The sequence below is a fragment of the Anguilla rostrata genome, chromosome 1 (genome assembly GCF_018555375.3).
Source record: "Anguilla rostrata isolate EN2019 chromosome 1, ASM1855537v3, whole genome shotgun sequence".
Classification (NCBI taxonomy): domain Eukaryota; kingdom Metazoa; phylum Chordata; class Actinopteri; order Anguilliformes; family Anguillidae; genus Anguilla; species Anguilla rostrata.
Genome location: NC_057933.1, coordinates 45389078 through 45405242, shown reverse-complemented (window position 1 = coordinate 45405242; position 16165 = coordinate 45389078). Strand labels below are relative to the sequence as shown.

Genomic DNA, 16165 nt, shown 5'->3' with positions numbered 1-16165 from the left:
TTATATTTAGATATTATCTAATTGTAATTTTTGGCCTCAATAACAAATAATGAATGTTCATTTAATTTTTATTAAGTTCTTATTCCATGCAATTTCCTATTTTAAACTGTTACTTGAAAAAAATTGTCACACTAAAAAATTCCATCTTCTGAATACAAGAAAAAATCAATATTTGATTAATATACTGATCCGAGGTTGACAAAATCGATATGAGCAAGGCTATGTTAAATATTATGCAACATAAGGTTTATATTAGCTTCTCTGCTAGCCCTGTAGCATATCACAGAATAACACAAAGAATGAGAATGGGAATTACAGTACAACAGTACAGGAACAACTAGTATGCATAATTATATTAAAGCAAAGCGTCCTACCTTTTCCAGTACAGACACAGAGCAGTTGTCTTCTCAGCAGTAATCTCGGAACTTCTTTGTAATATGATAGATAAAGATATGTGAAAGTTTCATGTGGTAACAGTCCTAATTTAATAAACATTTCATTATTGTTGATCTGAAAGTTAGCTTATTGTCATTTCTTATTGGTTGCACCCACTACATATTAATCCAGATTAAATGAAACGTTAGTGCTTTCATAAATTAAGCGAAAAGAACATTGGGTTGTTTTTTTCTGACATTCCTCACTGTGTGTTCAGGACAAAACACTCGATTGAAAGCAAATTTATGTTCATACTAACCTATTTTATCTAAATCTACTAAATGAAATGATTTAGTAATCATTTTTCATGGAACCTCTAGTGAAAAAAGAGTTCACAATGCCAAGAGTGGCCAATTAAAAATATCTCTCATTTGTTTCCCATTTCAAAAATGCTTACTCGTTTTTGTTATTCACCTTTTTAGAAGGGGAGTCCTTTGTTTACGAACACAATGGAGCAATGTACTTTGGAACAGTGGGGCACTGTTTGCAGTATCCAGGACTGTGGTTGTAATGGTTTTTGATTTTCATTGCTGTATGAGCATATTCCTGTCTCTTGCCCAATGCATGCTGGGATAGGCTCCAGCACCCCCCGCGAGCCTGACGAGGCTAAAATAATGATAGATAATGGATGGATGGATGGATGGATGGATTACTGTATGAGCATTCGACTGACTGCCACCACTTGAAGGGAAAGTTGTGTCTAGGTAGCTGCAGCTGGTATTCCAAACTGCTGGAAATCAGTAACTTATTGAGATTGTTCAGATTCGATGAATGATGAAAGAAATCAATTACCAACCAAACCAAGTTACTTTGCTGTTGTAGCACTAACTATTGTTAGGTTTTTGATGTACGTTCATTACACTATGTTATTATTACGCCTAACTATAGCCCCAGTATAAGCTACATCATGTCATCCTATTTCAGTGCTTTTACACATGATAATCACTCAGCGTGCTGAACATTTGCATTACTGTATCACATCTCACATATCAGGAAGACCTTTGAAAGGTTTACTGCACAGACAAGGATATTTTCTAAAAGCCATTTAAAGACAATACCCTGGTAAGAAGTATGGAAATAATACGTTAATCATTTTTGAAGAATGCATGTGCTAGCTAGCTCATTTAAAACTCCTTTGTCATCTAAGAACTCACTGCTCTTGTGTCCTTAGATAACGGAGAGTGGCGGTCCTCCACCACTTGGACACCAAGTCTCATTGTTTAATAATTTTTGTATCTTTTGTGAGTGAATTTTATGGGATTTTCCTGAAGATGCAAATCCCACCAGCAAATTAGATTTAAGTTATAGTTTTGACTTTTTTAAAAATATTTTTCTTTAAATGTACTGCTGTTTTGAATTAAAATTTCTTGTCTTTTCTTTCTTCTGTTCTTGCCATAAAATAAAAACAGAAGAGCACATATTGACGATTATAAATGCCAGTCAGACCATCCACACTTGTCACCTACAGACTAGAGAGTTTCCACCACTATGTCAAGCCTGGGCCTGAAGATCAAGAGTACCTGCCCTCACTACTTGACTGGATTTATCCATGTGTCCTACTGCTGACCTTCACTGTATACACACACCTCTGTTCCCAGGACGATTTCTGCAAAAACCCACCACCAGGCTGTCGACTACAACATTTTTGAGGGCATGGTGTGTCATGGTGTTCCCGTGGTGACCATCTCCAGGGGGAAAGTGGTGTATCAGGACGGGGTCCTAAAGGCCACCCCTGGAGAGGGCCGGTTCATTGCCCGTCCGCCCTTCTCAGAGTTTGTGTACAACCGACTGAAGCAGAGGGATGAGGTGAGAGTCGGATGGACATCACTGATATGGACACTAATGGATGGATGGTAGTGTGGATAAGCGATGCTAATGTCAACAGGCTGTTTTGGTTAGAAAGCTAATGCTGAGTTTGTTCATTTACACCAGTGGGGTGGGCTCTAGTCTAGGAGGACAACACCTGCATTCCCTTTTCAACATTTAGCGAGAATATTGAATTTTGAATAAGTAAAATTGGCATAAAGAACTTACTTTGGAAGATTCCCACTTGCATTACAATGGTTTGTTGCAACAAAAAAACAAATTGTGCACCCTGCGTAGCCATCTCACCAGATTGTTCCGAGGTACCTCAAATAATTCCGATCATCTGGTGATTTAGGAGTGTGAAAATCTGTCCTTTGCACAGACTGGCAAACAGAGTGGTGTTGAATTAACCCTGTATTGTTTTGGTGTTCAGGTAGGGAAGCCCACTGCAGTGAAGAGAGAGCCCTATAAAGGTGAAGTCAGTCTGTTTCCATCGCAGAGCAGACAATGAAGAATTTAGCTTGAGACCAGCATTATTCTACCTTCATCTCAGGTAGGGTTGGGGAGGGGGGGGGGGTGGATTTAAGGAAATCTTTGAGAATTTGTCTTGCCAGCTTTGGGAATTGACCCCTTTTTTAACCTTGCACTTGCCAACACACTGGATTCTCAGTTTTGATAAGGCCAAACTTATGACTAATAAAGAGTGGTACATAATGATAATCATAAACAATTCCATAATCGCAGTAGTAAGTTAATACGTAGAAATTGAAACTGGTAGCTTTCCGGGCAAACCTGAAACCATTTGACCCAAGTGCGGAGGAGCCGGTTACACAGCCAGAAATGACACACAGGAGGAAGTGGGTCATGAGTCAATAGTGAAGCTACCCTTGGAACAGGGTCTGAAAATAAGCTGCAGCTGCCCAGACTGAGCTCTGTTTAATTATTGGCCTTTTTACCTTAATTTTATTTGAAACATTTTCATTCTGGTGTACAGTTTACCAAAGATTATACCCAATTCAAAGGTCAGAGGTATATGATATTAAAAGCGGTATGATGTAGTTTGATGGAATGAGAATAAAAGGAATAAAGGCCAGAGGCGAAATGAAGTAACTAAAAGTTACATTTAAGACATTGAACTTCCGAGTAAGACAGCTGGTTAGGCTGTCAGCTTTGTTGATACCTTAACGCCTTACTGGTACTTTATGTTATTTCATATTTTCCACACGCTGCAGTAATGGAATGGACTTTTCTGAATCATGGCTTGATGTCCCTGTACATCATTCCTGATAAAATGATCAACAAAAAAGATAAAGGACGTGCCCTTTCGCAAGAATGCACCCGAGAATGTTTAGCGGATGCTTATAAGCTGAGATTTAATCTTATCTCCATGCATTGTCATTGTCTCTTGAAGTGAGGAAAGTGGGGAAAAAGTGGAAAATGTAGCTTAAGTTTAACGCAGATTTGCACACAAATTGTTTTTAAAAAGCTTAATGGAAATTGCCAAATTGCTTTGCTAGTAGACTGTACTGGTGCAGTGGAAACAGCAGTACAGCACAGAGCAGAAAAAGAAATCTGCAATGGTCATAAAACAATTCCAGGGGCTTCATTCCCATCCTAACTCCAGAGACGGCAGAGTACTACTGTGCGCCCCAAAAAGATTTATCAAACTTTTAAGGCCATAATGCATATACTATAACTGCTCATAATGTAGATACATATTCCTTAATTTTACTGTACTAAGGTCTCTGGTATGCAAATTGAAGTCAAGGCCTCCATAGAATTTTTCTCATGGTATGTGCACACCTAGCAGCCATGAATTACCAATGTTAATGACAGATTAAATTACTCCGGAATTTATGATGTAACCTGATTATAGGCTATGAGTACTATGGAAATGTACTGTCACACATTGGACAACTCATTGTACTACAAAATCTGTTTTAGAGAACTGGTTTTAGGGAATGACAATGTGAACATTACTCACTGCAATAGATTGGCGGCCTGTACAGGGTGTATTCCTGCCTCTCACCCAGTGCATGCTGGGATAGGCTCCAGCACCCCCTGCGACCCTGCCCAGGATAAGCAGATATAGATTATGGATGGATAAACATCACTTAGTTAGATTAACGTGAAGGAAACAATGAATGCAATAAAAATGGAGCCAACCCAGCTGATGCTTTAGCTGTTCTTGCTTTAAAAGTTCTTCCTGTAGCCTACAGAATTACATAGATAAGTCACATCAGTGGTGATGCTTAGCATTTTTTAATTCAATTTTTCCTAGATGAGTCATGTGGTAAAAATTCACCAGTGGCTAGAAGTGATTCTGTTTCTTTTTCATTTTAGGAATATTGATAGCAGATAGTCAGTTTATTTTTTTGCTCTGAAACATAGTTATTATGATAATGGACTGTTCTGCTAAGCTTTTCTTGTAAGTGTTTTTCTGTATTTTGTTCTGTTTTATTACAAAATGTCAAATCATATCTTTATATTGTAGTACATACTTCTCGGAAGTGTCACTTTGGGCTTTCACGATGAATTCCTTATCACTGCCCCCATTTAATGCATTAGTTGAGGCATGGATTATTATATGGATATTATATTTTGGTAGCACCCTTAAATTTAGCCTCCTGACCCCACATTTGTCTCTTTGTCATGTTTGGTTTTGCAATAGTTTTAGTTATAAAATATGAAGGGTAATGAATAAACATTAAAATAGTAATAAAATTATTCTCAAGAAAAACTTGGGACACAAAGCATACAAAGTATTTTTCCCTCAGTTATTATTTTTATTATTATTGTGTTGTTGTTGTTGTTGTTGATGTTGTAAGCAATTACAATAGGTTTTTCCCTGCTTCACAGTGTAACCCTAAGAAAAAATAGTGATATGACTGTAGCCTTGTTGTTTACTAGTTTAGAAGAGTAATCTTTTTTCCTTTCAGGGGATGATGATGGGACTTCCAGTCCACCAGACCTTCAAAACCTTGGTGGTCAACACAGGACTCCATGATCTTCAGAATCACCTTCTTACAAGAGTACTAGGTACTCCAATAGAATCAATGGATATTTCTAGAAAGTCTAAATACCTAGGACACAAATTGGAAACAATTGGAATCTTTTTTTAATGAATGATGTCAGAGAGAGAGGGGGGGTATTCAAAAGGTTTTAATCCGCTATTCTAGTTCACTCTGCATTGAAATGGAATACATAAATGTTGTATACAATATTCTAACCATTAAGATTCATGTTCTAATAAACCCTCGATCTACCAGTGTCCATGCATTTTCTATGGCAGATTGTCAAACTGGCACTTGCATTGTAGTGCTGTTAATATAACTTCTTTTTGTGGATTGATGTTCTCCGTACCCCAAGCATTTTCACAACTAGGCTCTTTATATGGGAGCACAACCGCTCAGGCCTGCAGCCCTCAGAATAGAGCTGGCTAACGTCAGCAGTCAACCTGGTTTTCATTTATTTGGCCCGCTGGAGTGGAAGGGCTAACCCTGAAGCAGTTACGGATTTTAATGCGAGTTAATCAAGAATTCACAGGTCAGCAGTGGAGTCTGAGTCATCAAGGGCCCTGTCAACCCTGTCATCCCCTGCCTCGGCCTCCGTCCCTTCCACTCCCCCTCAACCTCCGAACACGGACGTCTCTCATTGGTGAAGCTACGGAGTATCCAGCATCAGCTGCACCGCAGCACATATTTCTATATGATGTGGAAATATTTCATTATTAATACTAGGTTGATTCTCACATAAATATCAAAAGCTGAGGCCCCAGGGCACGAAAGCAAGCTTAAATTACTATCAGCGTTCTCGTTTGTGTAATGCTCCGATAAGAAGCTAGCTGGCTGCGCTGGTGTTATGAGAAGTCTTTGAAACCACAGCCACATCCACTGATTGAATGTGTGCATTTACATGTCATTTTAAAAATAAAAGTATTATGCAAATCAGGAATTCTGTCACCATGGTGAGCGCAAGGGTTGACCAGTGAAGCTGGTCTAAACACGGTTTAAACAATGTTAGGCAAATTCTCTTGAACTATTGTACTGTTTTTTTTTTTTCCCATTTGTCATACCAGTACTAGTAGTCATGATATGGATAGCTTAATTGTTTCATTAAATTTGGTTGGCTAAATGGAAAAAAAGTATTTGTAGGGATGTCAAGAGTTTGACTTGCTTAGTAGGTGGGATTTTCAAATGATATCCTCAGGAAGAATTCAGTTCTTCGTATGCGCATTTAGATTTACATGAACAGTCTGTAATAAGCCTGATTGTATATTGTACACACATGCACACATACCGTACTCATATACAGTGGCTTTGGAAAAATTGAATGTATTTTTCCTTAATCCACACAAAATACCCCATTACGACAGTGAAAATCACGTTATACATTTTCCAAATTTATTCAAATTTAAACTTAGAAATGGACAAATGAGTCAAAAGAACTTTGGACAACACAGGTCTCAATACGTCTGGCGAAAAGCAAATGCAGCATTTCACAGTAAGAACATCATATCAGCAATCAAACAAATATTAAGGAGAATGCCTGGTCATCTTTTCTTGAGCTGAAGCTAAAGCGTAACTGGGTTATGCAGCAAGACAATGATCCAAAACGCGAAAGCAAGTCCACATCCGATTGACTGAAAATAAGCTGAAATTTTTGGAGTGGGCTAGGCAAAGTCCTGACTTGATCCTAATAGAGATGCTGTGGCAGGACCTAAATCAAGCTTTTCATCCCAATTTGCCTGAATTAAAGCAGTTTGGCAAAGAAGAGTGGGCTAAAACTCCTCCACAGCAATGCAAAAAGGACTGATATCAAATTATGGAAAGCACCGATTACGGTTATTGCTGCTAATAACGGTGTGGGGGTGTTGGAGAACCAGAAGCGACGAATATAGGGGAACGAAAAGCTAACGCTACCGGAAGCGTTAGCCACAAAGTCCCGAAGGACAAAGGAAGGGGAACACCCGAAAGTAAAACACAAAACAAATAAGATCCTTGGGAGAGCAACTCCCGCACACAAAGGATCCTAAACAAAAAAAACACGGAGTAAAAAACCACCCCGAAGGACCCCCTTGTCCAGCCGTAAAACTGGCTCGCGAAACCAAAAGCGACCCGTGAAAACCAGGGCGAAAAAAGAAAAGGACCAGTGGTACAGAGGCGAAGCTCTGGTACCAAACCCAAAACAGGTCTCAAATGAAAAGACAACTGAGTAGCAAAACTTACTCAGCGAAAAGAAAACCCTGAGACGCAGCTCAGAAAAACACAAACAAAATACATTACCCGGGACAACGTCCCGATACCCACCGGCTCACAGGAGCTCAAAATAAAAGTATAAATGCTCTTAAGGTGTCAGAATGCGCTCACTGCGCTAAGAGACTGACTCGCCTTAAGAGGACACAGAACCAACCACAACACAGTTCAGTAAACCGTCCACCGAGCACCTATACCTCTACCATACCGGCTTTGTGTTTAACAGGATTTTACACAAAAGCGCAGATGGCTGTTCTGTCAGTGCTTATAAAGGCACCTCCCCAGGTGAAAATAATTGGGAAATCAGACACCTGGAACAAATTAAGAACTTCTCAAAGGCCAGGTGCCTTCTAGTGGCAGCACAAGGCCACTACACCCCAGAACCATGACAGCTAAAGGTGATGCAATCATTAATCAAGTTAAAGGAGGCAATTACCATTTCACATGGGTGATATGGCTGTTTGATTACTTTTTAATTGAATAAATGAAATAATACTTTAAAGAGTGTCTTGTGTTCATTCAGGTACATTTTGTCTAAAGGTCAGAAATCATTCAGTGTTACAAATAACGGAGGAAGTCGGGAAAAGAAAAACAATTTTAAAATCAAAATACAGAGAAAAACTGCAAGAGAACCTGCTTCAGTCAGCTATAATACTGAAGCTTTGGAGAAAGTTCACCTATCAGCAGACAATAATTCTAAGAACAAGGCCAATGTAAAATAATGGGGAATGGCCCAGTCAAAGTCCTGATCTCAGTCACATCATAAATACGCAGCTCTGTTTGAAAATTGAATTCTGCAAGCATCATCCAACCAACCTGGCGCAAATCTGGCAAGAAGAATGGGAAAACATCACTCTCAAACTGTGTGCAAAGGTGGTAAATATTTACCCCCAAAAAAGACTTTTATTGCATTTTAATTTTCTTTAAAATATCTACTGTAAAAAATAACAATAACTTTGTCAATGTCCAAATATTTATGGACCTGACTGTAATTCCCCATTTTTAAAACTTACTGTATCATTCCTTACCTCCCCAAATAATGCACTAATGGGCCTAATGAAGTCAAAATATATGTCAGCTAACCTATACTTTACAAGAAATGTATTTTGACTAGATCTAGAAACCAATGAAAAACCTAAGCATGTGCCGTTGGGGATGGTCATGTTTCACCCACAAAATACTGTCAGAAGTTTATGACATCACCTTAGCTGTGTATTTCTTTCTTAATTCTTAAGATGGTTTTCCTAGATGTTCTATTTATAAATTGTTCACAATACATTCTCTGAACTTTTCCCCCTTATATGTTTGCAAACATTAATAGTATAAATGGACTGGAAATTTGTAATAATGAGACATAGAGTAAATCACACTTCCCATTTCAGTTTTTTATTTCTCCTGATTGCAACACTGACTAGCCTACTTCAAATTCTCTGTGGTAGATTTCCACATTCTTTCTGAGGAAGTAGTCATGTGCCTCTTAAGTGTAAGAAAACAGCCTAGAGCATTGCACTATCACAGGCCCTTTACCATTCTATGACATACCACAGAAAACACCAGAACAAGCCACTTTCGCATTCTAATAAGTATTTATTTTATATCCACTGTACACTTCTTATAACTGATTTATACACGATGGGGTCCCTTGTAAATTCAGCCCAAAAGCGCCTCTAAACGCAAAGACGATAAACTGTACATGCATGGAATAAGGTTGATTTTACAATGCTGAAAACTGAAGTGCCACAACAGAGTGATCTGTATGTGGACTACCACATCGTGACGTGTCGAAAATAGTAAATGTCAACTGGAATCTTTGCAAAGCTTATCTCTGAAGTTGGCAGGAGCTATGCTACATTAGAGTGAGAAGTTAGCCAAACTACTGCATTGCTGTATAACCTATATTGTATACTACTGTATGTAATCGGCAAGGTATCCCTAGCCTCATCTCTCCTTAGCGCCTCCTCTGGCTGATTAAGCTCTTATGGCGCAGACAAATACACAGCCTTCTGGCAAAGTAGCACGGGCAGCTCTGCTCCCAGACTGCTAAGCGAAAAAGAAGTGATCAGCGGGCTTCGGGTGTTACAGATGATGCACATTCTAGTCTAATTTTTCCATTATAGATATGGTACTTTTCAGCAATGGGATCATTCCAGTGCTATGGTTTCAATTTCCAAATCAAAGTGAAGAAAAGTTTGGGAAAATCTGAAACCCGTTGTATTAATTATTATGAAGTCAACTGAAATACAAGCCCACATCCAACAGGGACACCAAACTGCCAACTTTTCAATTCATCTTCAAGTCAGGTTAGTTGTACAGTGTCATCCTTTTGGTGGCGAAAAAATATCGGGAACCAGAAGCTTGTCTATAAAAAGAAAGTAAAGGGTATTTAGAACACATCAGATGAGACTGGAAAACCAAGACAATTGACAGGCAGTTGGGCCTTTCTGTAACTTATGAGTGACTGCAAAGAACACACTGAATAATTTATGAAATTACACTCATGAAGAGTAATAATGCTTTTGTTGTTAGTAACCTTGTCTTCAGATAGTTCTATAAGTACTTCAAACAGAAAAAGAGATATTTTATTACTGTATTATGTGAAGAATTTGACCATAGAATTTTTGTCAACTGATTTGAACATTCAAAGTTAGAAACAGTTAAGTTCCGGAATACCTCCATTCCCAAAGAATACAAATCAATTATAGGAATCATTACTTGTATTACTCTAGCCCATATTGATATTTTTCTTATATTATTTTGTAGCTGTTAAAATGTTAATAACAATGCTAATTACCCATATTAAACCATGTCACCAGCATGACCTAAGTAGAACATTTGTTTTTCTACATCTGATTTCCAAAATAGTAATAATATTACAAATGGTAAATTGAAACGACATAAAGACTGTATGTGTGAACAGCTTGCTTTTAATTCCCTTATTTTAGATGGACTCAAGATAAAGTTAAAAATGTTTGTAGAGTTTTCATCAATGGAAAGTGTGTCTCCTTGTAATGCTTATTTTTTGCAACAGCGATGCATTGTTAAATAAGGAAGATGTATAATTTATTATTCTACTTCAGGTAGGATATGCCCTCTTAATGCACTGTCTGAGTGACCAGGAAGTCTATGGGATCTATCCTACACCCGGCGCAAAGCGGCGCCAAGTGCAACGTAAGTGTCTTTGCTTCGCAGTTGTCATTTTCCCGTCCAGCGCCCACGGTGTTTAAATAGCAAACGTACTTGCGCTCATCTGAGCGTCCATGGGCGTGTTGGTCTTAAAATGAGGTGTGGTCTGGCGCATTGCTATCTTGAGACAGCGGAAAGCGATTGCGCGATTGACCAACAAAAACCTGGTCTTAAGTCAATGGCGCAGTATTTTAGATCCATTTCCTCTGCAGAGAAGCGTTCTTTCCTACTATTTGGCAAATCCGCTATTATAATAGCAATCTGCCAAGGTGCAAGCGCACCTGGCTTTTAAAGGGAATGGGAGATGACACTCTGATTGGTTTATTTCATGTTACATCCAAAACACACCTATGATTAGTTAAGAGACTAAGTACAACCCCTTTGAACCATGCGCCTTACTTTGCGCTCAGATTATCCACCGTTAAACTAGCAAAAGTGAATTTGGACACGCCTTAAATGAACTTGCGCCATGCGCTTTAGACCGTGCACTTAGATAGTTAAAATATAGCCCTATAAGCCCAGAGTCCTACTCTATTAAGATTTGTGTATAATTCCATACACTGAAAACGTTCACATTAATAACAATTGCACATGGTAAATGCATATGGCTAGAACATAGTGTTGGCGCAGTTGTCATACAGTGAGTGCCATAATGTTTGGGACAAAGGCATTTTTATTGATTTAAACAATGAAATCAACTGTTTGTTATAAACAATTAGTATGTGGTTAAAGCGCATATTTTCAGCTTTTATTTAAGGATATTTTGTATACATGTTGATTTCATCATGTAGAAATTATAGCACTTTTTACAAATAGTATCCCCATTTCAGGGCATCATAGTGTTTGAACAAATGGCTGTACAGGTTCTTATGATTAGCCAGGTGTGTTCAATTGCTTCCTTAGTGCAGGTATAAAAGAGCTTCCAGAATGTAGTTGAATTTAAAAAAGTATTTGTCCCAAACATTATGGTGCTCGCTGTATGTGGGTCAGACTGGTTTAAAACAGAGAGTTGCTTGAATTTTCAAGAGATACAAACCTTTTTCAAAAGTGTTTTCAGAGCACTTCTTGGGTCATTTAACTTAGTCTTCGATCTCCCCCGGAGAATTTTGGCATGCAGGTACTGAACCCTCTTGTCTGCGTTTTCGCCGTAGAACTCCGCGGACACGAGCAGCTTCAGCTGTGTGAGTTTGCCAGAGAGGAGCCCCAGGACTACCAGGAAGATGAGAATGACGGCCAGCGGAACGACGGACTGATAGAGCAGAAGCCTGGGCTCGGGGAGACACTCCTTCTCAAACAGGGCCACAGAGAAAGAGAAATCCTCCTTCCTTTTAGGGACTTCTGTGATAGTGATGCCAGCAATAGATACCTCTTTCTAAGATATAGAGGTTGTAGGATTGAAAATCATTAATTTGTCTAAAAACGAAAAAAAACTTTAAAACTGTGTATTAACAATTCAAGAAAACATTTGTACATTCGATGAACCGAGCCTCTAATCTATTTAAAAATGATGGGCTTTGCACCAAAATAACATTTGAATAAAAAGTTTTTTACCTGGTGTGTATTTTTATAATTTTTTATAATAGCCAAGCTAATAATTTTGTATTAGAAAAGTAAAACTAAAGCTTTACATAAAGTGTAAAATCTGACAAAATTCATTGCACAAGGTGAGGGGCAAAGCATTGTGGTTAAATTGAATGAAGGTCTTTGACACAAGTTCAAGAAGCACATTGTACTTACGCTCACACTCATCACCAAAGGAACATGGAATGGCTCTATCTGTTCAAGGTGCTTTCTGATGATTAAAACAAACCAGTAGAGAAGGCCGTCGACACCAATTAATAAAACCCAGATGAGGAGATTAGTGAGAACCGGAATGCAGAACTTCAGCATCACTTTCCCTTCCTTGATTGACAGACGAGGTGATGGAATGGCGATGTAGCGCTTGACTTCCTTCTTTGTCAGGGGAAGGACGTGAGGCTTGCCCTCGGCCTTTTGCTTCTCGTCATACTGAATGAACTTGCCGGTGATGAAGGTGTTCTGAAACTTGCTGTTGTAGAAATACTTTCTCAGGTACAATGCTGTGAAGACGAACAGCAGAATCGTACCCAGGGCAGGGAACACATTCTGACACACAGACGATACAGTGTTCATGACAAATAGCATGTTTTCTGCTGTTTCGTTGAGCGCCCGGCGTGCTTGTTGAAGTTTCTCCCGGAACTCCTTTGAGTCGGTCTTGTGAGCGACGTTAAATTCAGAGGTAAATTTGACCACCCCAAAGTCTGTGAACCCTTTGAGTTGGTCAGCAACCCATTTTAAGATGTTAATGTAATTGCTGAGCGGTGTGAAGTCAATGTTAAGACTCTTTTTCTCCAGGTTACATTGCATGCTTCTGGCCAGTTCTTTAAGGTTGCCAAATGTGTTTTGAACATTCCGGAAGACCACCAGGCCGGTTCCTGCAGTTATGAGCAGGTTCCTTCCTTGCTGCATGCCACAGGAGATCAGGAACAGAATCCCAAAGCAGCGAACGCGTTTGGAGAAGAACAGCACAGTGGTCACGACAGCCACACATGTGCCTGCAATGGCACCCGAGAGCACCACACCATACTTCAGAGAATAACGGAGAGACAGGAAGAGGAAGGTGTTGAAAACAAGGCTGATGATGAAACAGACACTGAAGTGAAGGATGTTTTTTCTCCAGCCTTTCCTGTGGCCAGATGTGTAAAGCAATGCAATGGCAAACCAGGCTTGCACTAAGTGCTGTCTCCATCTTTTGCTTCCCGTTTCCATTTTGGAGACAGGTATTTAATTGAATTACAGCTCTTGAATTTGAAGCACCAAACCTGTAAAATTAAAGGAACAATAAAATAGATACACCATGAAGGCTTGATATTCATTTCGCGAGTTCTTTTTTCCACAACTTATTTTTCAGTAGAAAACACGTGTCAATTAAATATATTGGACGAGAAAACTTAAGCACCACCTCACTAACATTCCTGTGCACCCCTTGTTTGCTAATGTGGACCAAGATTATTTGATTCATTTGAAGAAAAAAAAATAGGTGCCAATGGAAAAGAGGGTGTGCAACAGTGTCTGAGAAAGGGCTTGAGGTTAGCTATTGAGCTGCTAAGACTGGCTAAGACAGAAAACGCATACACCACTGCTGAGTCAGTGATATTACGACATGCAAAGCTAGTAATATGACTGACTGGGGGGAGGGGGGACTCTCTTTTATTTTTTTCTGAATTCTGTTTATTGTGAGATTTTGACATTTTTGTGTTGTATGTGGGTGGGAAAGTTACATTGTAGGAAAATCACAACATTGTTACCATTTGAGTTTGAGCCTAAACAGTCATAATTATCAAACAAACACTTCTTTTATTAATCCTTCCCTTGGGCTTGAATAGGAATTTCTGCATGGACACATGAATGTTTTGCATATAATGATATCAGTTAATTACGTTAGGTATTATTGCTAATTATAACTGATAATTATGCGAAGACCCACCTGCTGTCAGTTAGGCTATAGCCTGCTTGTATCAGGTTTAGGACCAAAGACACTCACTCATGCTGGGTTGGAATATTGACTGTCTCTCTCTCTCACATTCACATTGCTCTGCACTTCTGAACAGATCTTGGCTCATAAGAATACAGTCTGAAAGTGCTTTCATTATTTTTTGATTAAGATGGCTTTTTTAAGATGTATGAGTTAATGATAGCGCTTGACCAGCTGCATGGGGAATTTTAGCATGAATGTTCTTTAAATAAAAGCAGTAATATGAACTAAGATCTGCCTACACACCAAGAGGATGGCGATACATTTTGTGTAGATGTTACATTACAAATAAGATGTAAAAAAAAATCCAAGCTGCATGCCCATAAGAAAGCAAAATCCAAGAAGAGATCTCATAGTTGTTTCTTTCATTTCTCCTAGACACAAATGAGCTATATTTAATACTAAGGTGAGACTAAAGGCTTTTTCTCCTACTTCTCAAATTCAACTCAGGAGAAACAGCCACATATAATCTTGTTTATGTCTTACTCTGATCAAAACAAGAGCTCGCTAAATGATCTTAAATAAGTCTAATTTAGGTCTCCTGAATGGGACCATGAGATCAGAGAAAGAGCTCAAAGAAAACTCAGCTATGACTCCTAGGATCTCATGATTCTTCTCAAATATGTCTCCGTTTTCCCATAGTGACCTCATGAGAAACAACCACATCTCAATTCAATATCCATTCGTCTTACTGAAGTCTCAAATCCATCCTCTCATTATCTCATCTTTTCTCCTAAGGGGGTTTTAGGAGCAACAATTCAGATTGAAGTGATCTCAAAAAGATGTACAATTGAGATCTTACTACTTTCTCAAGAGTTAAAGAAAAGACTATCCTGAGCAAAAGATTTTTCCTCTGGGTGTTCACTTTATGCTCTGTGTTTTCTGAATAAGGCATGACATCTAACTATACTAATCATAAAATTGTACAATTATGAAGATATGAAACCACTCTTGGGGCAGTACAACATAAAGCATCGTGACTGCAGATTTCCTATGCTTCCTCTAGAACCCATAACAAAATATATTTTTATCTCAGTGCATTTCCTTTTGTATTTTCTTGACAATGCTATATGTAACTAGGGGTATAGCAGGTTATAGGTCTATGAAGATATGGCTAACACATATATGGAAGGCTATACACAGTCCAATTATTTAAGATTCAGCTTCATTTTCACGTAGTCTCTTCTGTGCTTTCAGTTTAAAAGTTATATTCAAAAGTTATTTCTATTATATGGAAAGCTATTGAAGCATCTACAGATAAAATATTTATAAATAAAGTTAATAATCCTTTACAAATGTAACAATAACAATAATAATAAATTATTATTCCTCTTATTAGTATCCATACTGTTGCTGAATAATTATTAATAATAATAAATTAGCTGAAGTTCAGTAAAATCAGTCAGTACAGTATTACATCAATGAAAATGTTTTCATATGCACCATGTAACGCATTATCAGTCAGTTTTGAAAGGAATATGTTGTAATACTGGTGCAGTGTCACCAGGTTTTCTGAGCCTACTCTTGGTAAAACTGTTTTAACGGTTCCATCTTTTATAAAAGAGTGAACTGAAATGCACATATGAAATGCACATATGAAAAAGTACTCACAGCGTTTGAAAATAGTTTTGGTAGCTGACAATGATGAGTCATAATTAATTCTTTTTAACATTACATACATGCATACAAACATACATACCTTCATACATACATGAATACATACATACATGCATACATACATTTGCTAAATTCAAATTAAAGTATATTATTCAAATACCTGACACACTCTTCGTGTCCTTTTTCATTAGAGAACAACTTGTGTCTCGTTCTTTTTCTTCTCATGGCTGAAAAACCACAAAACTTCCTCAAAGTCACACATCACGATTTAGTAGTCAGCCTTGTAGTCATATCCTATGCACCACAATGAGCCTGA

The 16165-nt window shown here is 38.3% G+C and overlaps 2 protein-coding genes across 3 annotated transcripts in view; one reads left to right on the top strand and one right to left on the bottom strand.

Moving 5' to 3' along the window:
* The window catches only part of dpys (dihydropyrimidinase), a 27686-nt gene extending 22174 nt beyond the window's left edge, over window positions 1–5512 (top strand). For both annotated transcript variants that reach the window (XM_064338051.1, XM_064338050.1), the window contains exons 8-10: window positions 2034–2241; window positions 2675–2794; window positions 5181–5512. In XM_064338051.1, the coding sequence (XP_064194121.1) occupies window positions 2034–2241; window positions 2675–2752 (286 nt within the window). In that variant the 3' untranslated portion in view covers window positions 2753–2794; window positions 5181–5512. The remainder of the gene's footprint in view (window positions 1–2033; window positions 2242–2674; window positions 2795–5180) is intronic.
* Window positions 5353–16165, bottom strand: LOC135256313 (dendritic cell-specific transmembrane protein). Its single transcript, XM_064338052.1, has 4 exons — window positions 16010–16165; window positions 12417–13519; window positions 11716–12051; window positions 5353–9855 (listed from the first exon to the last, which is right to left on the bottom strand). Exons 2-4 carry the CDS (start codon window positions 13464–13466, stop codon window positions 9793–9795), a joined length of 1449 nt encoding a protein of 482 aa, XP_064194122.1. The 5' UTR covers window positions 13467–13519; window positions 16010–16165; the 3' UTR covers window positions 5353–9792.

Bases quoted from the DNA above. Each gene is read 5' to 3' on its own strand.
- LOC135256313 (XM_064338052.1), bottom strand. From the start codon at position 13,466: ATGGAAACGGGAAGCAAAAGATGGAGACAGCACTTAGTGCAAGCCTGG. The intron at 12,052-12,416 runs GTAAGTACAATG...TCTATATCTTAG, and splicing joins CTTTGGTGATGAGTGTGAGC to AAAGAGGTATCTATTGCTGG. The intron at 9,856-11,715 runs GTTTGTATCTCT...TTCTTTTTATAG, and splicing joins TGAAAACACTTTTGAAAAAG to ACAAGCTTCTGGTTCCCGAT.